General features: G+C 45.3%; 1 protein-coding gene across 1 annotated transcript; it reads left to right on the top strand.

The window, feature by feature from the left end:
• Positions 1-496: 496 nt before the first annotated feature.
• On the top strand, positions 497-5,097 carry LOC145951885 (uncharacterized). Its single transcript, XM_083064058.1, has 3 exons — positions 497-3,532; positions 3,610-3,669; positions 3,746-5,097. The coding sequence occupies exons 1-3, from the start codon at positions 3,221-3,223 to the stop codon at positions 3,929-3,931; spliced, it is 558 nt and encodes a 185-aa protein (XP_082920184.1). The 5' UTR covers positions 497-3,220; the 3' UTR covers positions 3,932-5,097.
• The last annotated feature ends 21,168 nt before the right edge of the window (positions 5,098-26,265 follow it).

The following is a 26,265-nucleotide window of genomic DNA, read 5'->3' as shown; positions in this document are numbered from 1 at the left end:
ACACCTAAAATAAGTTCCAACTCAACCAAATCACTAACTGTGAAATGGCAACCTTCACCTAAAATAGCGTATCAGGAGCTATGCTACTCCTACCATTCTCATCCTTATCTCATATGAAAGATAAGAAGATTTCCTACAACTATCAAGAAGACACCAAGTCATAATTCCTTCATCTACCTTGTTAAAAATGATAAAAACCGCAACAGCTATAAACAAAGCTAGCAGCTCGAACCCTCTCCACTAAAACAGCCATATCTAGAGTTATAAAACTCCTTTATGAGTGATTCCAGCGCCATTGGAAAGCTAACCTCCAAGGATACAACTTTCATAAAGACTATAAAGTCAAAGTCTGAAAATAAAATTTACGCCCGGCACAATCATCCTGCGCCCGGTGCATTTGATAGTGCGCCCGGCGTGGTTCTCCCCAAGCCCGGCGTGATTCACACAGGGATTCCCCATTTCAAATCACGCCCGGCGTGAAGAACTGAGCCCGGCGCAAATTCAAACAGGAACTCTCCCCAGTTCGAAAATTCCACCCAAAACCTGCAAAAATCAACATCCCAGGCACATGCAATCGGTCCAAAACATCACATTTTCATCCAACAACCCGAAAATTCCAGCTTTTTCAACATGCATCCATCAATCATCAAAAATCCCAAATTTTTCATCAAAACCCCGAAACCCCGAAAACCCCATGTCCTTCAATCTCAGCTCAAAATCATCAAACATCAAACAATCAAAGAGTTCCTAGAACTCGTTTTCAGCCACAACGCAGCAAAAACTAACTTTCGTTACCTCGGTGCGAAGAATCCGAGCTTCCAGGAAGGAGAAACGAAAGAGAAAATGGAGAAGGAGAAAAAAAAGCTCCGCTCCTCAGCAAGCTCCACGAGATGTGCACCACCTAAGCTCACAGCTTCAGCTTGGGGAAAAAGAGAACAAGATCAGACCAAAGACAAGGAGAGAATAAGGCAAAAATGAGAGTGAGTGAGAAAAGAGAGTTGAGAGGGAGAATGGGGGGACAGCCATGGGTCTCACACTGGAGGGAGTGGTGTTGGTTCCTCCGCGCCTGCCAATGGTAAAGGCAAGGCGCGGGGCAAGATGGCGGCTACCGAAACGGCCGCCGCCGGGAAAAAGAAGGAGGTGGACCAAGTTTCGATGTAGTATTTAAGTATCGTCCTCAGGGATTTGAGAATTTAGTAATTCTTACTCTAATGATTAATATAGAGATGTTGATATGATTGGAAGTGAGCTAATGTGAGGCCAAATTAAAACGATAATGTAAAAGTTATAAGAACAATTATATGAAACAAGGATTGGACCCTAGAGCACTTGCTAACTCCTAAATTTCCTTAAAATAAATATGATTTCATCTTCATGACTTCCACGTTCATTTAGTAATTCAACAAGATCCCTCAAAATTGAATCCTAAAGTAATTAATCTAAAACATGATTCCTCTATGTTTTATGATTAACACTTTGCATTAAGAGCAATGACTTGAACAAGGTGACTAAACAAATCAAGTCTATTCCTAGAGCAAGAGATGTTTAGGTGCAAGATTCAGTTCGGGTTTTCAAAAACGTTTTCCAACCGGATTCAAAAACCAAAAATCATACAACGGGTGATCAAGCCGATATAAGCATTAAGAGAAGAATCAAACACAAGTAATGAAAATGAAATGCATATATATATTTAAGAAGAAGAAGAGTTAGTAGTTACATCTAGACCAATCCTCAAAGATTTAGCCCCTCATGGCCATTTACAAGATCAAAGGAGTGGAAGAAGAAATTACAAAGGAAGAGATGAAGAAAAAGGAGTTGATCCTCGTTCCCAAGTGATCCAGCCTCCAAATCTTCGTTCCCACTCTGTTCTTTCTTCCTCCTGTGCTCCCCGCTCTTGTTTTTCTCTTTGTTTTCATCTCTCTTCCCCCTTTTCTCTCTCCCCTGCCCTTTTATAATTGCTAGAATTAAAACAGAGTAGGCAGGAAAGAGAAGAATCCGCTCAGCGCCTTGAAACGGCTGAGCGGTTTGAAGAATTCTTCACCATGAAGTAATCTGAATGGCTGAGCCATTCAAATCCGCTGAGCGCCTGAGAGATTCTTCATTGTTAAGCAAGCACAAGGGGCTGGGCGCTTCATATCCGCTCAGCGCCTAGGAGGCAGAGAGCACTCCTTCTTCCAGGGCCAAATCCGCTCAGCGCCTTATAGTGGCTGAGCGCCTCTCTTTTGCTGCATTTGTTGAGCTCTCTGGCTTGAAGGCGCTCAGCCGTTTCAAGGCGCTCAGCCGTTTGCCTCCAGATTTCAAAACCTACAAAATAACACAAAATTTGATCAAAAGATTCATCGCTTCATGTACTAACATAAATCAAAAGTCCCTATTTGATTCTAAGTATTTATAAACCAAAATTATATCAATATGTACAAAATTTGTGCTAGATAAGTGTCTCAAATTCATATTTAATCAGATTAGTTAGACACTTATCAGTGGCGCCACCAACGGACCTCGTTCCAGGTATTCCTGGGTACGACTGGGTTCGGTGCGAGATGGTGGGGGTCCAAAGCGTTTTCCGGTCCTTTCTTGAAGTCAATGCGGTTTGGAAATCGCACAGAATCTGTGACCCTTCTATTTCCCAATGTTTTTTTTAGGAATTTATGTGTTTGCCTTCCCTTCACTCAGTTCGAGTGTGATTTTTTGAAATTTATCAACTCGGCCCCTTGCCAGTTGCACCCCAATAGTTGGGGTTTTTTTAGGGCTTTTCAAGTCCTGTGTTCAGTTCTAGGGATAGAGGTGTCCCTTTCCGTCTTTCTTCATTTTTACCAGTTGAAGATAGGCATTCTGCCATACGGCATACTGTCTCTGAGTGGGAGTAGGGATGGGGGTTTGTTTACTCTCTACTCCCAGTCATACAAAAAATTCAAACAAGAGTTTTTTCGGGTTGCTCTTGTGGATGTCGACCCATTGAAGGATGGGGCGTTTTACTTCGGCGGGCTACCGAAATTCCCTTTCTATTGGTGCCCCAAACCGTCTAGGTTTCATGGGGTGGGCCAATTGAAACTGACGGCTTCGGAGGCGGCCGTCGTCGAGAACCTCACAGCGCTTCCTCGTCCGCTGGATTGCAAGCTCGTTCTATCGCTTGCAAACTCAGCATACAAGGAGAGGGGCCTAGAGAGTGAGTATCTCGTCTTCTTTAAACTGTTAGGGTTTGCGAAACTTTCTTTTGTTGATGTTTTTATCTGTTGTGTTTGCAGCCATAATGGGCAAAAATAAGTGGCGCGAGTTGAAGCACCGCTATAATGTTGCCGAAATAGAGGTCCCGGAGCCTCAGGAGGAGGAGGTGTCCCCCCTTAAGGACAACCGAAAAAGAAAGAGGGGCGAGAAAGAGGTCGGGGGAACCTCTGCCCCTCGCGACGCGGAGGAGGTGACTTCTAAGGCTGCGAATAACGACGCAGTCGACCTCACTGGGAGCCCTTCGCTTGGGGAGGTTCCCCAAGTGGCTGTTGCGGGGGCTGCTGAACAGGCTAGTCCCTCCGCCGAGGTAAGTGTCTTGTTCGCTTTAACTTTTCTTCTATGTTGATTTTGCTTGGTTTGTTGAGGCATTATCGCTCTGTGCAGGCAGGGATAACTGCCGAGGTGGGGGATTGTGCTGCTGAGAAAGTCACCCAGGCCACAGTGGTGAGTACCTCGTTTTTCATTTTTCTGGCACTTTTTATGTTGTTCTTTTGTCCTCTGATGTGCTATTCTTTTGTAGGTGGGAGATGCTGTTGAGATCACGGCGGCGCTGAGCTCGGCAGTCCCCGAGGCATGTGTTCTTGTTGCTGAGCAGGGGACGCTGGATGTCGCTTCCGCTGTTGCCGAGGTTCGGGGCAAGGGGCCAACTTTCGAGGTCCCTACAGCGACGCCTGCAGCCTCTGCGCCGTCGTCAGGTCCGTCATAGGGGGCCTCCCGGAGCCGATATATTGCTCACCGCTTCGGGAAGGATCGCTTTGATGTGCGCCTGGACCACGTGAGTGCCTCCGCCGACATGAATTCGCTGAGCTCGGAGGATCAAGAGATGATCGAGGAGGTCGGGCCCGTGGAGAGCTTTGATGCTGCTCAGGTCCTTCTGTAGAGGGCTATGGCTATTATGGACCACTGGAAGCATAGGTGGTCCAAGCAGCAAGAGGATCTGGCCAGACTGAGGGGTCGAGTTTAACCCCAGAGGGACAAAAACAAGGTCCTGAAGGAGGAGAACAAGGTCCTTAGTGCTGCCCTCGGTGAAGTAAAATTGTAGGGTGCCGAGCTGCGAGCCGCGAGGAGGGATCCTGCGAGGGTGCAGAAATCGTTGGAGATTGCCTTGCGCTCCAACGAGAGCTATGCCTCCCCGTAGGGCGAGCTGCAGGGGCTTGCTGCCTCGTCCTGGAGTCAGGTGCGCTTCCTTGAAGATGAGGTGACGTCTTCCCGTGGTCGGGTTCGCTCCTTGGAGGATGAAGTAACCTCCCTGAAGGGTGAGCTGTTGGCGGCGGCTGAGAAGCGTCTCTACGACGAGGTCGTCCTTGGTGGCAAAGAGGAGGAGGATGCCTCTTTGAGAGTGGAGTTGGCGAAGCTGGAGGAGGCCAAGGCGGGGCTGGAGAGGAAACTCGAGGAGACAGAGTGAGCTGTCATCTTCGAGCATAAAAGGGGTTTCCTCAAGGCTACTCGCCAGGCCCGGCTCCTTGCACCAGGGTTCGAATTCTCGGCCATGCACGTGGAGAAGGTTGTCCGCTTCGGGAAGCTGATCAAGGAGGATGACGTCGAGGATAGCTCTAGTGACAACGCCTCCGCCTAGGCCATTTTTGTTATGTTTTTCTGCTTTGTTATTCCTTTACTTGAATTCATGTATTGAACTCGGTAAACATGGTTATGTATATACGTACTTTTTGTCTACTTGTTATTGTGCTTTCTTTTGCCTTTGCGTTTAAGCCTGATTTTTTCTTGTTTACGCGTTTTGAGAGATACGTTCGGTGTCTATTGTATCTTTGTGAAGGTTCGAACTCAACCCTGAGTTAATATACCGAGGTTCGAATTCGACCTCTGATTTTCGTTAAGTTACTCTTTATGAAGGTTCAAACTTGACCTCGAGTTTATCGTACCGAGGTTCGAGTTCGACTTTTGATTTTCGTTAAGTAACTCTTTAAGAAGGTTCGAACTCGACCTCGAGTTTATCATACTGAGGTTCGAATTCGACCTCTGATTTTCGTTAAGTAATTCTTTAAGAAGGTTCGAACTCGACCTTAAGTTTATCATACTGAGGTTCGAATTTGACCTCTGATTTTCGTTAAGCTACTCTTTGTGAAGGTTCGAACTCGACCTTAATCATGCCGAGGTTCGAATTCGACCTCTGATTTTCGTTAAGTTACTCTTTATGAAGGTTCGAACTTGACCTCGAGTTTATCGTACCGAGGTTCGAGTTCGACTTCTGATTTTCGTTAAGTACTCTTTAAGAAGGTTCGAACTCGACCTCGAGTTTATCATACTGAGGTTCGAATTCGACCTCTAATTTTTGTTAAGTAATTCTTTAAGAAGGTTCAAACTCGACCTTAATTTTATCATACTAAGGTTCGAATTCGACCTCTATTTTCGTTAAGCTACTCTTTGCGAAGGTTCAAACTCGACCTTAATCATGCCGAGGTTCGAATTCGACCTCGTATTTTCGTCGAGTAACTTTTTGTGAAGGTTCGAACTTGACCTTAAGTGAAGGGAAAAGAAGTTGGTTCGGACTCGACCTCTATTTAACATGAAATGTAAAGTGATGTGGAACCAAAAATATGAGTTGAATAGAATGAGTCATTTTATTGATTGTGTAAGTGTGCCTCGTTAAAAACCCTCTCAGCCAAAATCCATTTTTCTATTTTTTGGGACAAAAGACTGAGGCGGGAAAAGAGTGCACAACTCATTCATACAAAGTTTAGCTGAAATAAAACTTGAGATGCGTGGCATTCCAAGTTCGCGGCATAGGCTTTCCGCTGAGTTCTTCCAGTCTATACGCTCCATTTTCCAAGTCTTCTGTAACTCGGAATGGGCCACCCCAAGTGGGTGCAAGCTTCCCATCTGATGTGTCTTTCCGTGCTTCACCTAGCAATCGCCACACCAAGTCGCCAACTCGAAAAGAGCGAGGACGCACTCGTGTTTTGTATCTTCGGGAAGCTCGGAGTTTGCAGGCTTCTTCGTGGATTTGAGCTTCGTCTCTGAGCTTGTCAACCAAGTCGAGGTCAGCTGCCAACTCTCGAGCATTCTGCTCACTGTTGAAAACTTGGCGTCGGTGGGACGTCTCTCTGACTTCTACTGGGATCATCGCGTCAGCTCCGTAGGTCAGCCTATAAGGCGTCTCTTGCGTGGTTGACTACGGGGTGCAATGATACGCCTAGAGGATGCTGGGGAGTTCGTCGGGCCACTGTCCTTTGGCGTTCCCTAGCCTCTTCTTAAGTTCCCGGAGGATGACCTTGTTGGCTGCTTCGGCTTGGCCATTGGTTTGGGGGTGTTCCACTGAGGTCGGAAGGTGTTTGATACCGAGCTCGCGGAGGAAGTCTTTGAATCCCTGTGCGATGAACTGTCGGCCGTTGTCCGTAACGAGGGTATGAGGGATTCCAAATCTGCAAATGATATTCCTCCAGGTGAATTTTTGCACGTTCTCAGTTGTGATTTTGGCGAGTGGGCATGCCTTAATCCACTTGGTGAAGTAATCGATCGCCACTAGGAGGAATTTCAGTTGACCTTTCGCGGGGGGGAATGGCCCGAGGATGTCCATTCCCCAGTGGGAGAAAGGCCACGCCGACATCATATGGTGGAGAGCTTCGAGCGGTTGCCGGTGTGTGTTGCCGAACTGCTGGCACTCTTTGCATTTTTGGATGTAGTCTTGGCAGTCCGACTTCAGAGTGGGCCAGTAGTACCCAGCTCGGAGTACTCTGGTCGCCATTGAGCGTGCTCCGGAATGCATGCCACATATGCCCCGGTGAATTTCCTCGATGACGTAGGTTTCCTGAGGCGCAGTCAAGCACTTGAGCAGTGGAGTGGAAACGTGATGGAAGAGCATGGGCTAAAGGCCCATCTTCACTTCTTCTTCCTTCTTCCATCAAAACGCCATGTTTGAATAGCTCATCCTCGACAATGACGAATTTAGCCGATCTCATTCTCATTTTCCGAGCTTCGTCCTTATCTTCAGGCAAGGTCCCTTCTTTCAAGTAACTCCAGATGCCTGTCATCCACCCCAGGTCTTCGCTGTCACTGACGTTGACAACTTTGTCGTCCAAGCTGGGTGAGTGCAAGGTCTCCTGGATGATAGTTTGGTGCTGCCCAGGCCTTTTGGTACTGGCGAGCTTTGATAGGAGATCAGCCCGGGTGTTTTGTTCTTGAGGCACGTGCTGTATGGTGAACTTGTTAAAAGATGAGATCTGGTGGGATGCGACGTGGAAGTACCACTGCAGAAGAGTGTCATTTGCCTAGTACGTCCCACTGAGCTGCTCCACTATGAGCTTCGAGTCGCTGTTGCAACTCACTCTTCGAGCTCCGAGGTCGCGGGCTAGCCTTAGTTCTGCGAGGAGTGCCTCATACTCCGCCTGGTTGTTGGTCACCTTGAAGCTGAACTTGAGGGATTGCTCCAAGGTGACTTGGTTCGGCCCTTCCAATATGATACCTGCACCACCACCCTTAGAGTTGGAGGATCCGTCAACGTGTAAAGTCCATACCTGGGCCTCCTGCTCGGCAATAGTAGGCATAAGCTCGGCTATGAAGTCGGCCAGGCATTGGGCTTTTAGGGGTCTGCAACTTTCGTACTGGATGCCGAACTCAGACAATTCTACTGACCACGCAATCATTCATCCAGCGAGCTCGGGCTTTCGCAGAATTTGCTTGATGGGGTAGTCAGTTTTGACTACCACCTAGTGGCTCTGGAAGTAGGGTCGGAGACGCCGAGCTGTGGTGAAAAGTGCCAGTGCCAGCTTCTCGATCATTTGGTACCGCTTCTCCGCGTCTTGGAGAACTCGACTGATGAAGTAGATTGGTGTCTGCACTTTTTGGTGCTCTTGTACTATCACTGCGCTGATAGCGCTTTCTGCCACGGCCAAGTAAAGGGGGAGGTCGGTTTTGTGATCCGGCCTCTGTAGGATCGGGGGAGTTGTGAGGAAGGTTTTGAAGCTTCGGAAAGCTTCTTCGCACTGATTCGTCCACTGAAAGTCTTTTGGCTTCCGTAGCAGAGTGAAGATCGGCCCTGCCTTCTCCGCAAGTCTGGGGATAAAACGGGACAGTGAGACTACCCGTCCGGCTAGGCGTTGGACCTCTTTTACCGTTTGCAGACTCTGCATCTAGATGATTGCTTTACACTTCTCAGGATTGGCCTCAATTCCTCTGCTGGTGATCATGAAACCAAGGAACTTGCCTCCCTGGATGCCGAAGACGCATTTCTCCGAGTTGAGGCACATGTTGTGCCTCCTGATCTGGGCGAACACCTCGGCGAGGTCGGTAGCATGATCTGTTGCCGAGGTGGTTTTGACTACCATGTCGTCGACGTAGACCTCCATATTCCGCCCGATCTGCTAGTGGAAAACTTTATCCATCAGCCGCTGGTAGGTTGCCCCTGCATTTTTGAGACCGAAGGGCATCACCCAATAGCAATAGTTGGCGTGGTCGGTGATGAAGGACGTATGCACCTCGTCGGGTGGGTACATCATTATTTGGTTGTACCCGGAGTAGGCATCATGGAAACTGAGGAGGGCGTGCCCGGACGCTCCGTCGACTAGCCTGTCAATGCTCGGCAAAGGGCATGAGTCCTTGGGGCATGCTTTGTTCAAGTCAGTGTAGTAGACGCACATGCACCACTTCCCTGAGCTCTTCTTTACCAGGACCACATTTGCCAGCCATGTGGTGTATCTGACCTCACGGATGAAGCCAGCGTTCAGCAATTTCTGTGTCTCGGTGATGATGGCCTCCCGCCTTTCACCGCTGACCTTGTGTATCGCTAACTTGTGACAGATGAAGTCAGCGTCTATACCTGGCATGTCGATGCTGGACCAGGCGAAGAGGTCGGCGTTCTGGAGAATCTCAGCTTTGAGATGTTGCCGCAATTCCGGGATCAACTGCCTGCTGATTTTTGTGCACTGCCCTGGAAGTTTCCCGATCTGGAGATCGTCCAGCTCGTCAATGGGGCTCGGCCGCTCATTGTAGACCCCTAAAATTGTCCGGGTCGGAAATAAGACTCGAAGACTCTCGAAGACCAAAGGAAAGTCAGCCGGAAGGACTCCTGGAAGACCCTAGGATGACAATCTGTAGGTTTAGAGGTCTTAGAGTAGCAAAAAATAAGAAAGTGGAGGGAATGAAGCCCAATACGGCCTCCCAAAAGTTCAGTACGGCCGTATTGAACATTTTAAACTACAATACGGCCGCACTGAACTCAATACGGCCGTATTGAAGTTTCTGAACTTCAATACGGCTACATTGAATTCAATACAGCTGCACTGAACTTCAATACGGCTGCACTGAACTTCAATACGGCCGTATTGAGTTTTTTTGAACTTCAATACGGCCGTATTGAATTTAATACGGCCGTATTGTAGTTCAAAACTTCAATACGGACCGTATTGACCCCCAGAGGCCGTATTGCGCCTCATCCCTATAAATATGACGTCAATTGGACGTCATTCTACACTTTTTCACTGAGTTTTAACCCTCTTCTTGAGTATTCTGGGTTTTTTTGAGCAGTGCTCTGCCTAGAAATCACTCGGAGAGTTGATCCGACGAAGTTCTTGAGTCACGAGCCATTTGCTTGAGTCTCGAACCTAGTCGAAGGGAAATCCTCCGGATTTCCATAGTTAAAATTTTATAGGAGGGAGCGAGCGGTCTTGTAGAGCGAGGGAACGCCAAAAAGCTTCCCAGTTTTACTTGAATATAAAAGCACGCTTCAAAGGTTTCTTCTTAAGACCTTCCTTTTACTGCTTTCTGTGTGTATATTTAACTGTCATCATGTAGATAGTTAAGTTATAATTGTTTAGAATAAATAGGGGTAATTTAGTAATTTCGCACTATTATTTTTAGAAATAATCTGTCATAGGGAACCCGAAAGGGGCGCTGTGGGGTGCTAACACCTTCCCCACGCGTAACCGACTCCCTTACCCGACTCTGGTTGTCATGGCCGAAGTCGATTTTTGAATCGATTGCCTTAAACTTCTTTTTCCAATGTTTTGAGTAAAACATTGGTGGCGACTCCATGAACCCTTCCTTTTTATGAAAACCGCTAATCCATGGAGGGTCCCGCTTGGGATTAACATGGATTGGTGAGCCTTTTAATAAAATTGCTCGTTTGACAAGGTCTCAGTTTGAGAATAAGTCATTCTAGCAATCCATATTTTTAAACAAATAAAAGAGTCCAACCATCCTTCGCGAATGCCGAAAGCCCGTTTCGGGCCGGTGGCGACAGATGGCGACTCCGCTGGGGAAGCCTCGAGACTCAGTCCAATTTAGTGACAGATTATTTTTAACAAATAATAGTTAAAATTACTTCATTACCCCTTGCTTGTATGATAACATACTTTATTTATTTGGCTTTAATAACTGTTGTTTGTTTAATTTTCTGCAATTGTTTGAAATATAAAATTGCACACAAACCTTTGCACACAACAGTTCCCTCTATACCCGGGGGCATGAGTGGTAAGCCATAGGGAGTGGATGTTAGTACGGCCGGTTGTCGAATGGGTCTATAGGTGCCCGTAGACCGTTGTCGGAAAGCATCACTCAAGGTGATAACCATGAACTCGAGTCCGACAGTGCGTTGGAGCTTTCCATCGGCTTACGACGAGAGGAATTGGGTCCCTATAATGGGGGCACCTTGGGGGCCTCAGACCGGTGAGAACAGTTAGAACCACCTTGAATATGCACTTTTCTGCAGGATACCCCTACCTCGTGATTCGCTCGTGACTGTTCGTGGATGAGTGAATTGTTTGTGTAAATGCTTATGTGCAATTGTTTGTGCATTAATAAATAACCTCGTGATAAGGTCTAAGAATAAATCCCCATGCATGAAAATGCCATGACATGAGGGAAAAGACCATGTGTGAAAATATAATAAAAAGCGAGGAGCATGTACATCATTGCCAATAAGACCTCATGCATCCTCATCAATTATTCATTTTAGGATCACCAATACCCTCTCGATGTGAGTAAAAGGGACCCATGACTATTGAGATTCTCCGTTGGGGAGAGATCATAGGCTAGGGAGGGTGATAAACCTTCATCTTAAAAAGGCAGCGCCTTAAAGATGGAGTCTTATCAAGCTCACATCGAGAGTGTATTCATACCATGAATAAACTAATTAGAATAAAACATTCATTTTAGAAAGTGGCTGGTCATCTCTCTGTCCTCACACGCGCGCAGAAAATCAAGAAAATGGAAGCATTGGAGGAGCAAAATAAGAAGCTCACAACCGAGCTTTCACAGCTTAAAGAGCAGATGGCGCAAATGATGGAACTCATGCGTCAACATAACTTCCATGGATCAAGCCACAGTGACCATAGGTCCCATCATGAGGAAGAGGAGGTGCATGAAGAAGAGCCTCCGCACGCCATACCTATTGGGGCTGGAATTATGATTAAAGAGCCCGAAGTTTCAAAGGAACAATTCCACGCCCTAGAGGATCAGCTAAGGGCTATGGAGGGACATGATTTCGATATTAAAGATGCCGCCGACATGTGCTTGGTGAGGGACATCCAATTCCCTCCCAAATTTAAAGTGCCAGATTTCCCAAAATACGTGGGATCGACTTGCCCCAAGAGTCATCTCACCATGTACTGCCGAAAGATGGCTGCATATGCCACAAACGAAAAGCTCTTGATCCACTGCTTCCAAGAGAGCTTGGCTGATACCGCGCTCAACTGGTATATGCAGCTACATGGAAATCTAGTACACACATGGAGGCAGTTGGCCGACGCCTTTCTCAAGCGCTACAAATACAACATCGACCTAACACCCGATAGGTCAGATCTTCAAGCCTTGAGTAAGAAAAATGATGAATCTTTCAAGGCGTACGCCCAACGATGGAGGGAGTTGGCGGCACAGATAGAGCCCCCGCTGTCGGATAAGGAGACGGTGTCCTTATTCATCAACTCGTTGACTGGTCCCTATTACGATAAAATGATAGGGAACACAACGACACTCTTCTCGGACATCATCACCATTGGGGAGAGAGTGGAACAAGGACTTAAAAGTGGGAAGCTGGCTAAGCCTTCCCAATCATATGAAGCTAAGAAGGTCTTCGGGAAGAAGAAAGAAGGAGGAGTCAATGCTATAACCATACCCTCGGCTACTTCCACTTCGAAGTCGGGAAGATCGCAATTCACCCCTGTGAAGAAGTTTGATAAACTTCCGACCACTTATAGCGATCTCCTGCCGAAGCTAGTAGAAGCCAAACTTATAGCTTATGTTCCACCAAGGAAGATCGACCCACCTTACCCCGATTGGTACAAGCCACAAGACAAATGTTTATACCATTCGGGGGCACCAGGGCATTCAACAGAGAAATGCCTAGCTCTCAAATACAAGGTCCAAAACCTTATTGATGCCGGGTGGGTCACCTTCGATTCGACAGCGCCCGACGTGAGCAAGAATCCTCTGCCAAAGCAGGAGTAGAGAGAAGAACAAGCCACGATAGGGCCCCTTCATTTTTCTCTTTTAGGGACTCATGATCAGTACCCGAGATCATGAGAACCTTTTCATGTAAATAAGGGTTTTTGTATAGTTTTAATACATATCAATAAAGAGGCATTTTTCACACATTACTCTCTTTTTTGTTCTTTTCTCTCTTTCCTCATTAACATTAATAATTCTAAACCTAAACAGAACCAATAAAATAATTATGTCTGTAATTGTTCGCTCTGACCGGGATCCGAAGGTAAATGGGTTGAGTTGGACAGTGATGAGGAGACCATCTCTCCGGATCTGCAAAGACTGCTAGAACGAGAAGCTCGCCTACTCCAACTCGTCAAGAGAAATTGGAGACTGTGAATTTGGGGCATGGCCGAGAGATATAAGAGGTCAACATTGGGACCCATATCAGTGATGAAATAAGGACACATGTTTCCGCTATGATTATAATAAAATCATTCTTCATTGCTTCTTTTCTTGCTTATAATAAAATTCTAAACCACATTATTTTTAACCCTGTTTGAATAAACATGAATGAGGTTAAAATCATCTTAATAATAATAAACCCACATCATTTTTATGTGGAGGTGTGTGTGACAACTTGGAGCACCTTCCCTTGGCCTTGACAAGTGCCATCATGGGTAAAAAGAAATCTTTCAAAATAAAAGAAGCTCGGTAGGAAACTCAAAAAGGGGACTGCGCAAAAATAAGAGCAAAAGACCCGCTAGGAATCCCACGAAAGGGTGACCTAGGCAAAAGTTAGGGTTACAAAAATAAACAAAAACAAAGGTCCGCTAAAACGCCACAAAAGGGTGTTTTAGGCAAAAATAAGGACAATCAAAAAACAAAAATAAATCCATGATGATACCATGAACCGAATTCAAAAAGAAAGGTTCAAGGGAAGCTATCCAAGTTGTCGAATCACAACACGACTTTTTAACTTCATAAGTGTTTAATCAAACAAGCCTAAACACATAAGCCTACCTTGGCCATCCATTCTTACAAAAACCATTTTTGAAAAATAAATCCCCTCTAAAACACAAACTTCAGAACAAAAAATATCTTTCCTTTCTTTTCTCTCTTGTCCCAAATAATTTTAGAATAATCTAGTGGAAGCATGGAGAAATAAATCATCACTGATAATGGATCTAATCTGAACAACAAAATGGTGGAAGAACTGTGCCAAGAATTCAAGATCCAACACCATAACTCTTCCCCATATCGGCCAAAGATGAATGGGGCAGTCGAGGCAACCAATAAGAACATCAAGAAAATAGTGCAAAAGATGGTTGTCTCATTTAAAGACTGGCACGAGATGTTACCCTTCGCTTTCCATGGTTATAGGACTTCTGTACGCACATCTACAAGAGCTACTCCATTCTCCCTCGTCTATGGGATGGAGGCAGTGCTACCCGTCGAAGTCGAAATACCTTCCCTAAGGGTAATCATGGAAGCAAAACTTTCCGAAGCAGAATGGGTTCAAAGCCGATATGACCAGTTGAACCACATTGAAGAAAAACGGCTGAACGCCATATGCCATGGTCAAGCCTATCAGAGGAAGATCAAAAAGGCTTTTGACAAGAAAGTCCACCCTCGAGTCTACCATGAGGGAGAGTTGGTAATGAAGAAATTGCTACCAACTCAAAAGGACAAAATCGGAAAGTGGGCCCCGAATCACGGAGGACCATACGTGGTAAAACGAGCCTTCTCAGGAGGAGCATTGATCCTCACAGACATGGATGGAGAAGAACTTCGATACCCAGTCAACGCTGACGTGGTAAAGAAGTATTATGCTTGAAGACGTTGCTTGCATAAGCCCGCTAGGATGAAAACCCGAAAAGGGCATCCTAGGCAAAAGTTAGGGCAAAATAAAAAGCCCGCCAGTACAAGGGTACTAGGCAAAACAAAGGTGAATTTATCCCCGCTAGGATACGTCCTAGGCAAAAATTAGGGGCAAAAGAATAAGATGCAAAAACAAAGCAAGCAACGATCACTTGAATCGAAAACCGAAAGGCGGTTCAAGTGATTATCTTCTAGAAGCAAGCGTCTTGCAGCATCTACACTCCTAGCTCAGCAACTAGGGGAATGTAAAGAGCAACAATTACAGATATAATTGTTAAGCCCAATGTATATAGCCTACCCTGGCTAGCCATTCTTCAGAAATTTCCTTCTGTATATCTTTCTGTAAAAACACTTGTGAAAATCAATAAAATATCTATTCATTTTCTCTTCTCTCTTGACCATGTGATTATGCCTCTAAAATTGGTATTTCATAAAAATTGTACAAAATTCCTTTAATAATCAGTCAATAAAGAAAATTGGAGGGGTTCCTATAAAATCCATAATCTCCTGCATAAAAGGCTCACAAAAATATTCCCTCACGTCGATGACAGAAATTCCTCCAAGAAAAGGAGGATAGGGAGAGCCATTCATTTTTCTAAAAACATTAAATAATAAAACTTGCATTTGTGCATCACACACATTAGTTGCACATTCAAAGACCTTATCATGAGGCAATTGCATAAAATAGAAAATAGGAAAAATTGCTTGTGTATGGCAGCGGTCAACAGAAAAGGCCGCAAATCAACAGAAAAGGCAAAAATACAGAAAAAGCCAAAAAATGACAAAAAAGGCAAAAAATACAGAAAAAGCCAAAAACGACAAAAAAGAGGCAAAAGATTTAGAAAATCAATCGCCTCGTGCGGAATAACTGAGCCTGGAGAGGCTTGCCGAAACAATACTCCCACAGAATAATTGAGCCTGGAGAGGCTTGCCGAAATAATACTCTCACAGAATAATTGAGCCTGGAGAGGCTTGCCGAAATAATACTCTCTCAGAATAACTGAGCCTGGAGAGGCTTGCCGAAATAATACTCCCTCATCAAAATAAATGAGCCTGGAGAGGCTCGCAGAAATAATACTCCCCAGAGAAACCTCAGCTTAAGCTCATGGAACAAATCCCCAGCGAGAGCTATCAAAGCAAGATCGTCAAAATCCCCAATGGAAGCGCGATCATCCAAGGCAAAATATTCAGTCAAAGGACTTGAAACTTCCTCAGTGGAAGATAGCTCTCTGACTCGAGCGCTGAGTGAGGCTAAGCCTGCAGAGGCTTCCTAAATAATACTCTGGGATACATAAGAACTTCAAATCCCCAGTCGCCTACACAGAGGCACCCCTACAAAAGGAGAAAAATAAAAAAAAAATATATATATATATTCCCCAAGCGGAATTCGGCATCCAGCCAAACACCGAACATCAAGATGATTTGCCTAACAGAAGAGGCCAGTCAAGAATTGAACGACAGAATCCCCTAGTGGATAACAGCCTACGCAGAGGCAACAAAACCAGAAAAACAAAAAGAGTCACCCGAATAAGGATAACCGGGATACTCCACCATCGTCGAAAGGACGTCAGCCAATCATAAGGCACCGCTCATCTCAGAAAGAGCATCTTCGTGTCTACACCCCAGGGAAACAGAAATTCCTCAATGGGCACCAACTATGCAAAGGAAAGTTGGGACACAAGAACCTATGAGTAACTGCACATCCCCTAGACGGATCCCTGCGTTATCCAGCCCTCAGTGGCACAAAAATCAAAAACAATCGTCAAAGCAGCATCGTGGACTGTGGAGACAAAATCAAAATCAACATCCAGAATCCCCCAGTGGATAATAGCCTACACAGAGGCTACAAAATCAGAAAATCAAAGAGAGACACCCGAATAAGGATAACCGGGATACTCCACCAACGTCAAAGGACGTCAGCCAAACATAAGGCATCGCTCAATTCAAGAAGAGCATCTGTGTCTACACCCCAAGGAGTCATAAATTCCCCATGGGTACCAACTATGCAAATGCAAGTTGGGGCACAAGAACCTATGAATGACTGCACATCCCCTAGACGGATCCCTGCGTTATCCAGCCCTCAGTGGCACAAAAATCAAAAACAATCGTCAAAGCAGCATCGTGGACTGTGGAGACAAAATCAAAATCATCATCCAGAATCCCCCAGTGGATAATAGCCTACACAGAGGCTACAAAATCAGAAAATCAAAGAGAGACACCCGAATAAGGATAACCGGGATACTCCACCAACGTCAAAGGACGTCAGCCAAACATAAGGCATCGCTCAATTCAAGAAGAGCATCTGTGTCTACACCCCAAGGAGTCAGAAATTCCCCATGGGTACCAACTATGCAAATGCAAGTTGGGGCACAAGAACCTATGAATGACTGCACATCCCCTAGACGGATCCCTGCGTTATCCAGCCCTCAGTGGCACAAAATCAGAAAAAACCATCGAAGCAGCATAGTGGACTGTGGAGACAAAAAATCATCTCAGATCCCTGGAGAGGGTAAACTCGCATTGCCGAAGTGATCAGAAGACACGGACGCAGACCCTGGAGAGGGCAAACTCAGTTGCCTAGGTCGTCAGAGACAACCGAAGCAAAGTCTGGAGAGACGGTACTCAAAGTCTGGAGAGACGGTACTCAAAGTCTGGAGAGACGGTACTCAAAGTCTGGAGAGACGGTACTCAGAGTCTGGAGAGACGGTACTCAGAGTCTGGAGAGACGGTACTCAGAGTCTGGAGAGACGGTACTCAGAGTCTGGAGAGACGGTACTCAGAGTCTGGAGAGACGGTACTCAGAGTCTGGAGAGACGGTACTCAAAGTCTGGAGAGACGGTACTCAAAGTCTGGAGAGACGGTACTCAAAGTCTGGAGAGACGGTACTCAAAGTCTGGAGAGACGGTACTCAAGGTCTGGAGAGACAGTACTCAAGGTCTGGAGAGACAGTACTCAACCATCAGCGTCGTCAGAGGCACGTTGGTACTCACAGCTTCCAGCTTGGGCGGCAAGCGAAGCTAACCCTGGAGAGGGCAAACTCAACTGCCTAGGATGTCAGAAGCACCGAAGCAGAGCCTGGAGAGGCGGTACTCACAGCTTCCAGCTTGGGCGGCAAGCGAAGCTAACCCTGGAGAGGGCAAACTCAACTGCCTAGGATGTCAGAAGCACCGAAGCAGAGCCTGGAGAGGCGGTACTCACAGCTTCCAGCTTGGGCGGCAAGCGAAGCTAACCCTGGAGAGGGCAAACTCAACTGCCTAGGATGTCAGAAGCACCGAAGCAGAGCCTGGAGAGGCGGTACTCACAGCTTCCAGCTTGGGCGGCAAGCGAAGCTAACCCTGGAGAGGGCAAACTCAACTGCCTAGGATGTCAGAAGCACCGAAGCAGAGCCTGGAGAGGCGGTACTCACAGCTTCCAGCTTGGGCGGCAAGCGAAGCTAACCCTGGAGAGGGCAAACTCAACTGCCTAGGATGTCAGAAGCACCGAAGCAGAGCCTGGAGAGGCGGTACTCACAGCTTCCAGCTTGGGCGGCAAGCGAAGCTAACCCTGGAGAGGGCAAACTCAACTGCCTAGGATGTCAGAAGCACCGAAGCAGAGCCTGGAGAGGCGGTACTCACAGCTTCCAGCTTGGGCGGCAAGCGAAGCTAACCCTGGAGAGGGCAAACTCAACTGCCTAGGATGTCAGAAGCACCGAAGCAGAGCCTGGAGAGGCGGTACTCACAGCTTCCAGCTTGGGCGGCAAGCGAAGCTAAGCCTAGAGAGGCGGTACTCACAACTTCCAGCTCGGGCGTCGAGTGAAGTTGAGCCTGGAGAGGCGGTACTCACGCTACCAGAGTGTTCAGAAGCACGGAGGTATGCAGCTTCCGGCTCGGGCGACGAGCGAAGCAAAACCTGGAGAGCCTACTCAGCAATTTTCCACCGGAAGACACTACAAGTCGGAAGGATGGCCTTATTCCCCGGACAATTGGGTCAACTCCTTTACTTATCAACCGGTACACTAAAAGGCCGTTTGACTAAGTAAAGGGGGGGCAGCTGTAGACCCCTAAAATTGTCCGGGTCGAAAATAAGACTCGAAGACTCTCGAAGACCAAAGGAAAGTCAGCCGGAAGGACTCCTGGAAGACCCTAGGATGACAATCTGTAGGTTTAGAGGTCTTAGAGTAGCAAAAAATAAGAAAGTGGAGGGAATGAAGCCCAATACGGCCTCCCAAAAGTTCAGTACGGCCGTATTGAACATTTTAAACTACAATACGGCCGCACTGAACTCAATACGGCCGTATTGAAGTTTCTGAACTTCAATACGGCTGCATTGAATTCAATACGGCTGCACTGAACTTCAATACGGCTGCACTGAACTTCAATACGGCCGTATTGAGTTTTTTTGAACTTCAATACGGCCATATTGAATTTAATACGGCCGTATTGTAGTTCAAAACTTCAATACGGACCGTATTGACCCCCAGAGGCCGTATTGCGCCTCATCCCTATAAATATGACGTCAATTGGACGTCATTCTACACTTTTTCACTGAGTTTTAACCCTCTTCTTGAGTATTCTGGGTTTTTTTGAGCAGTGCTCTGCCTAGAAATCACTCGGAGAGTTGATCCGACGAAGTTCTTGAGTCACGAGCCATTTGCTTGAGTCTCGAACCTAGTCGAAGGGAAATCCTCCGGATTTCCATAGTTAAAATTTTATAGGAGGGAGCGAGCGGTCTTGTAGAGCGAGGGAACGCCAAAAAGCTTCCCAGTTTTACTTGAATATAAAAGCACGCTTCAAAGGTTTCTTCTTAAGACCTTCCTTTTACTGCTTTCTGTGTGTATATTTAACTGTCATCATGTAGATAGTTAAGTTATAATTGTTTAGAATAAATAGGGGTAATTTAGTAATTTCGCACTATTATTTTTAGAAATAATCTGTCATAGGGAACCCGAAAGGGGCGCTGTGGGGTGCTAACACCTTCCCCACGCGTAACCGACTCCCTTACCCGACTCTGGTTGTCATGGCCGAAGTCGATTTTTGAATCGATTGCCTTAAACTTCTTTTTCCAATGTTTTGAGTAAAACATTGGTGGCGACTCCATGAACCCTTCCTTTTTATGAAAACCGCTAATCCATGGAGGGTCCCGCTTGGGATTAACATGGATTGGTGAGCCTTTTAATAAAATTGCTCGTTTGACAAGGTCTCAGTTTGAGAATAAGTCATTCTAGCAATCCATATTTTTAAACAAATAAAAGAGTCCAACCATCCTTCGCGAATGCCGAAAGCCCGTTTCGGGCCGGTGGCGACACTCATCATGGGAGTCGGATCTCGGATCGGTGATTTCCACGTGGGTGATGTGAGCCACGGTGGGGGGATCCTTCTTGTTTGGCTTGCCGGACGAGGAGATCTTCATACTCTCGGTGTAGCACTGCCGAGCTGTCTTCTGATTTGCTTTGACGGAGATGATTTTACCGTCACTTCCCGGGAACTTCATAGTGAGGTGTGGAGTGGACACCACTGCTCCAAGCTGATTCAACGTGGGTCTCCCAATGATGATGTTATAGGAGGTGTTGGCCTCCACCAGGAGGTATCGGACCATGATTCTCCTTGTGTCTGGAGAGGTTTCGAAGGTGGTCAGCAGGTCCACGTATCCCCGAGTGTGCACTCGCTCTCCTACAAAACCGACTAGGGGCTCTGTGTGAGGTTGGATGAGAAAGTGGGGGATATCTAACTTGAGGAAGATCGGCCAATACAGGACATCTGCCGAGCTCCCCTAGTCTATCAGTGTCTTGTGCACCTCCCAATTGGCTACCTCCACGGCTATGACCATGGGATCATCCTAGTTGGGGCTGACGCCGGCATAGTCATTGTCGGTGAAGGTGATCGGTGGTGAACTTTGGTGCGAAGCCGAGGTAGCGGAATGGACAGTGTTGATATTGCGCAAGTGTCTCTTCCGGGCCGAGCTGGTGGCGCCTCCCCCTGCAAATCCACCTGCAATTGTATTGATAACTCCTCGTAGGGGGGCGGATCCTGTTTCTTGGCTTACCTCAGCTTGCACTGCTCTGCCGGCATGCTGCTGAGAGCTAGAGGGTTGGTCCGTGCGAGCTCCTGGACCACGGCCTCAGCCTCGTTCTCGTCCACCATAGCCTCCTCGGTGACCCTGCTGTCGCTGGACATATTGGCTGAGGTGGCCTGCTTGGGTGAGTGATGAGCCGTAATTTAGTGCTTCAATTCATATCATTATGGCATTGATTACTTCTCACATTTAGGGTTAATTTCGTGGTTTTATCATGTTTGCTAATTGTCATTTGAATTATGGGCTTAATTGCAAAACTAATCAAATTTCTGTTTCTGGACAGTTTGACCTTTGCTCGGTGTTTTGGCCATATCTGGAGCTACAGGACTCCGAATTGAGAAATCTTAGTGGCGTTGGAAAGCTAAGAGAAAAAGCTACAAATGTCTCACTAATGTGCATCTCCTAATTCGAAGCCTAAGATGGTCAAAATGGAGCCCGAAAATGACCCACGGAATCTGGAAACGTTTTGGGCCTTGTTTTGCAATGTTCAAATCAGTTTGGGCCCAATTTGACCCAAGCCTTCTAGAAGGGCAAAAGGGTAATTTAAGAAACCCTAAAAGAGAGCAGAAGACAGGGGCTAGAGGCACACTCACGGGGGCTTGCTCCCATGGCTTCCACCTTCTCTTCCGTTTTTAGTTTTTTTTCTTAGGTTTAGTTTAGGGTCTCTTCTTTCTTCTTCTTCTTTCTTTTTCCTTCATTTTCAACACTTCTTTGGACTCCTTTGATGCGAATCTCTCCATGGGTTAGAAATGTAATCTCTAATTTCAGTTATTCACTTTCCCTTCTTTCAATTTACAATTTCAAGTTCAATATCTCTTTAGTTGTTGCTTCTTGCTTTAGTTCAAGTTTATTGTGATTCTAGCTTGTATTCATGCTTTGTGGTTGTTTCTATTGCTATTTTGCTGCTTCCCATGAGAGTTTAATTTCGAATTTATGGTCTCGATGTTGATTAGCTTAGGGTTTAATTTACTAGCTAGTGCTATGAGTAGCTAAGTAGCTTTGGTTGGATTTCTTAATGTGGATAGCAACTTCTCTTTGAGGTTAATGGTGTTTTAATGTTGTTTTTGAGTTGAATTACATTCCATAATCTCTATTTGAGTTCTTAATGAATGGTTCTTAGATTTTCGCTTAGTTAATTGACGAATCATTATTAATTTCACAAGTCATATAATTGGGTTTTCGCTTAGTTAACGAGATTATGTGAATTGTGATGAGATTTACAAATAGAGAATTGAAGTGGGTTGTGTAAGTGCTTAACTGCAACTTACTTTGTTTAATTCTTAATTAATCTTCGCTTAGTTGGTTAATTAGGAGCTCGAATGTGATTTAACTCAGTAACTTGCATGTTTAGATTAATTGAGGATAAGAGGTCAAGCTATCTAGTTAAGGAATCCAACTTTTTAGTTTATTGTTTGTTACCGTTTGGTTACCATTTATTTGTTTCTTTTTCAATCAAAACCCCCCCCCCCTCTATTTTAATTTCCGTTGCTTGAATCCTATGGCTTAAATGCATTATTCCTTGAGAGAACGACCTAGGAGTCACTTCCTAGTATTACATTTACTTGTATTTATTTGACCGGATACGGCTTCGATCAGTGAGTTCTTCAATACGGTCCCGGGGTGAGCGACACTCCTCAGTGGTGTGACCGTGATTTCTATGGTACCGACAGTGTTTGGATTTGTCGGCACTATTGGGGTGTGACCTGGCGGTGGCAGGGTGAGCAGGTTGTTGTTACTGGCCTCCTCCAGGATATGCACCCTGGGCGTGTTCAGGGGAGTATAGAAGTCATATCTCCCCCCTCTGTTTGCTCTAGCCGATTTCTTGAACTGGTTGTCATTGTTGACTTTGACCTTGTCCTTGTGACCCTGTTCTGGCTTCATAGATCCCTTTCCACGAACCTGATCACGGAACGGGGAGTGTTCCTCCATCTGGATGTAGCCCGCAGCACGGGCGCGGAGCTCGTCCATGTCGCGAGGAGCTTCACAGCACAAGCTGTCAAAGAACGGCCCGGGCCTGAGGGCCATGAGCATGGCATGCAGGGCAACCTCAGGGTTCAGGTTTCTGATCTTGACCGAGGTGGCTGCAAATCGCTCCATGAACGCCCAGAGTGGCTCGTCATCGTTCTGTCTGAGACTGGCCAGGGCTACCGAAGTAATGTGGTGAGGCCGGCTCGTTGCATATTGCGCCGTGAATCGCCTGACCAGTGTGCTAAAATCGTCGATTGACTCAGCAGGAAGCTGGGTGTACCAGTTGAGAGCGGCCCCCTTCAGTGAGGTTGGAAAAACCCTGCACTGTATGGCATCCTCATTAGTATATATAGAGGTTTACTTGTGTGGTGTACAGGTCGATGTGCTCATCCGGGTCGGTCGTGCCGTCATAACGGTCGATGTGGAGAGGCTTCCACCCGAACGGGAGAGGTGTTTCCATGATGCCATCCACGAATGGATGACGGCGAAAGGCTGCCTGATGTCCCGTGCCGTGGGCTGGGACGTTGCTGACATCCTGTGCTGACCTGTGCGTCGGTACGTGAGATCGATGTAAAGCAGGTCTGGGGGTTGGAACCCTAGTCACAGCTAGTGGCTGAGAAACGGAGTTGCCTTCCTCCTCATGCAGATGACTCGGCTGAGAGGGTTTATCAGAGGGACGCCGAGGGAGTTGGGCAGGAATACGCTCGTTCTCGGCGCGCAATGCTGCTAGGTCAGCTTCATTAGCGGTCCGCATCGCCGCTAGGTCGGTTTCGTGCTTGGCACGCATGTTGCGCAGATCGGCGTCGTGTTGTTGCCGCATCTGTTCGACCTGGTCGATCAGTCTACTCAATGTGGCTTCGTTATCCATGGAAGTTGAGTGATCTGCGTTGTCTGTTGCGCGTCTACTATGGCTTCTGGTGAATACCATAAGTGTGGCCGATAAGAGCTTTCTCGATCGGCCCCACGATGGGCGCCAAATGTTCTTACCGGAGATCTGCTGTAGAGATGATCCGCCGAGCAAGATTGGTGAGCCTCCTTCGCTAGTACGTTGGTGTTCCAAGATTGGGGTGGTACCTGCAAAAGAGACTCTAATGCTAAAGTTAGGGTTTGTATGAGTGTATGTCTCGTATAAGTAATGCACGTACCTTAGTGTGAATTAGGGTTGCGTTGGGCCTTGGGCCCGAGATCAGCTATGATCTAATTAGGTAACGGATCTCGTATAGACCGAGATCTCCTGAGATCAGTTATGATCTGGTTGGATTGCGGATCTCGTCTAGGCCGAGGTCTCCAAATGCGTGTTCTGAGGTCAATCCAAGCTGTGATGCCGAGCTCGAGCTCGGCATGGTGGTACGGATAATACAGTAAGTATGTATCTCTATTTCCACGACTAAATTAAAAGCTACTTGCATGGTTTTTAACTTATGAAAAATGATTGTTCTTTTGCAATGTTGTTTTTGCTTTGATCTTTCATTTATAGGCTTGGGTGTGAAAAGTGTGTTATACTTTGACAAAGTTCAATGACAATAACCACTCAACTAACATATACTTTGCAAGAAATACTTTGAAGCATTATACAAAGTAAGTTTTATAGTCTAGTATATTAAAGGTTGAACTTGTTTTAAAGAATTATGTATCCTTATCCAACATTGCTAGGTAATGGGCAAGCATATTTTTCATGTCTTTACATTTTCTTAGTGTAGTTGTTTTATGTATTGTTTATTCTTTATTCTATTATTCTTGATTTCTATATATATATATATATATATATGTATGTATGTATGTATATGTATATATACACATTTCAACCACAAAGAAAACTTATTTATTGAACTATTTGTTAACTTAAATTGGCAATGAGATTGTAATCCTGATCAATAAATGAACCTGAAATGCAGTGGCATTGGCCAGGTGGAAAAGGTTGTCCTAGAGTTGTTGATTGTTATAGAGGATTACAACCCCAAATGACACAAACCAAAACTGTGGGATCAAAAATGGTGAACATTTGTAGGGAGCTTGCAATATTTTTAGATGTGGAATTACATACAAGGGGTACATCTATAATTTCAATTAGGCAAGTATTTGGTAAAAGGAGAGGTTTGAAAGATGAGGATGAAGATCATGAAATAGTTTGGTATCTAATGGTGGTTGTTTAGAATACTAAGTTAAATACAACGAAAAAGGTATGTGGATTGGAATGCCCAAGAATATCTCAATTATTTTAGCACAAATGTCCATCTACTTTACAATACCATGTAAATTTTAGTTATACCAAAAAATTAATACAATATCTAATAAAATATGTAAATTTTAGTTATACCAAAAAATTAATACAATATCTAATAAAATGTAGAGACTAAAATTGTATTAACATTTTGTAGGAAATAAACTATTGGATATGATTATGAAAATCAGAAAATCATGTTCTAAAATAATCACGAAAGTTCTTGGCGGTTTCCCATGCATACCCACATACCATTTTTGTTTATTCAAGTTTTGTATTTTGAATGACAATTATTAGAGGCCAAACTATTTTGTGATCTTTTTCCTCATATTTCAAATCTTTCCATTTACCAAATACTTCCCCAACTACAAATGTACCCATTCTATGTAAATCCACATACAAAATTTTTGCAAGTTCCCTATAGATCTTCACCCTTTTTCATCCTATTGATTTGGCATGTACTATTTGGGATTGCTATCCTCTGTACCAATCAATAGTTTAGGACTACCTAGACAAGTTGGATAGTGCCATTATATTTACGGTTCATTTATTTAGTAACCTGTAAAGTTATCAAAATCTCAAAGAAATTCTTTAAGCATTTTCACTTATTCTCTAGTTCATGGCTATTTTGACAAGCATCTAAATTATTTTCGTCATTATTCTAGCTTTAGAAGGAGTACATATGTAATTTCGGTAGGGAGATATTCCCTTTGAACTCATGCATATATGAACAAAAATACTTAAACTTACATGTAGACCCCTAAAATTGTCTGGGTCGGAAATAAGACTCGAAGACTCTCAAAGATCAAAGGAAAGTCAGCCAGAAGGACTCCCAGAAGACCATAGGATGACTATCTGTAGGTTTAGAGGTCTTAGAGTAGCCAAAAATAAGAAAGTGGGAGGTTTGGAGCTCAATACGGCCTCCTTGGAGTTCAGTACGGCCGTACTGCACATTTTGTACTACAATACGGCCGTACTGAAACCAATACGGCCGTATTGAAGTTTCTGTATTTCAATACGGCCGTACTGAATTCAATACAGCCGTATTGAAGTACAAAAACTCAATACGGGTCGTATTGATCCCAGGGGCCGTACTGCGCCTCATCCCTATAAATAGGACGTCATTTGGACGTCATTTGACACTTTTCCACACAGTTTTGACTCCCTCCTTGAGTATTCTGGGGTTTTTGAGCAGTGTTCTGCCCTAGAAATCTCTCTGGGAGTCGATCCGACGAAGTTCTTGAGTCACGAGCCATTTGCTTGAGTCTCGAACTTAGTCGAAGGGAAATCTTTTGGATTTCCATAGTAAAAATTATTTTTTAGGAAGGAGCGAGCGAGCTTGTAGAGGGAGGGAGCGCCAAAAAGCCTCCTAAACTTCATTGATATATAAAAAGCACGCTTCAAGAGGTTTCTTCTCTAAAAATCCCTTCTTTTACCGCTTTCTGATTGTTGCATATTTAAATTCGTCATCATGTAGATATTTAATATATAATCGTTTATAATAAATAGGGGTAATTTAGTAATTTTAGCTATTATTTAATAAA

The sequence above is a fragment of the Cajanus cajan genome, chromosome 9 (assembly GCF_000230855.2).
Source record: "Cajanus cajan strain Asha chromosome 9, NIPB_CcT2T_4, whole genome shotgun sequence".
NCBI lineage: Eukaryota > Viridiplantae > Streptophyta > Magnoliopsida > Fabales > Fabaceae > Cajanus > Cajanus cajan.
The sequence above is the reverse complement of the archived record's forward strand: the minus strand, read 5'-3'. Positions and strand labels throughout refer to the sequence as shown.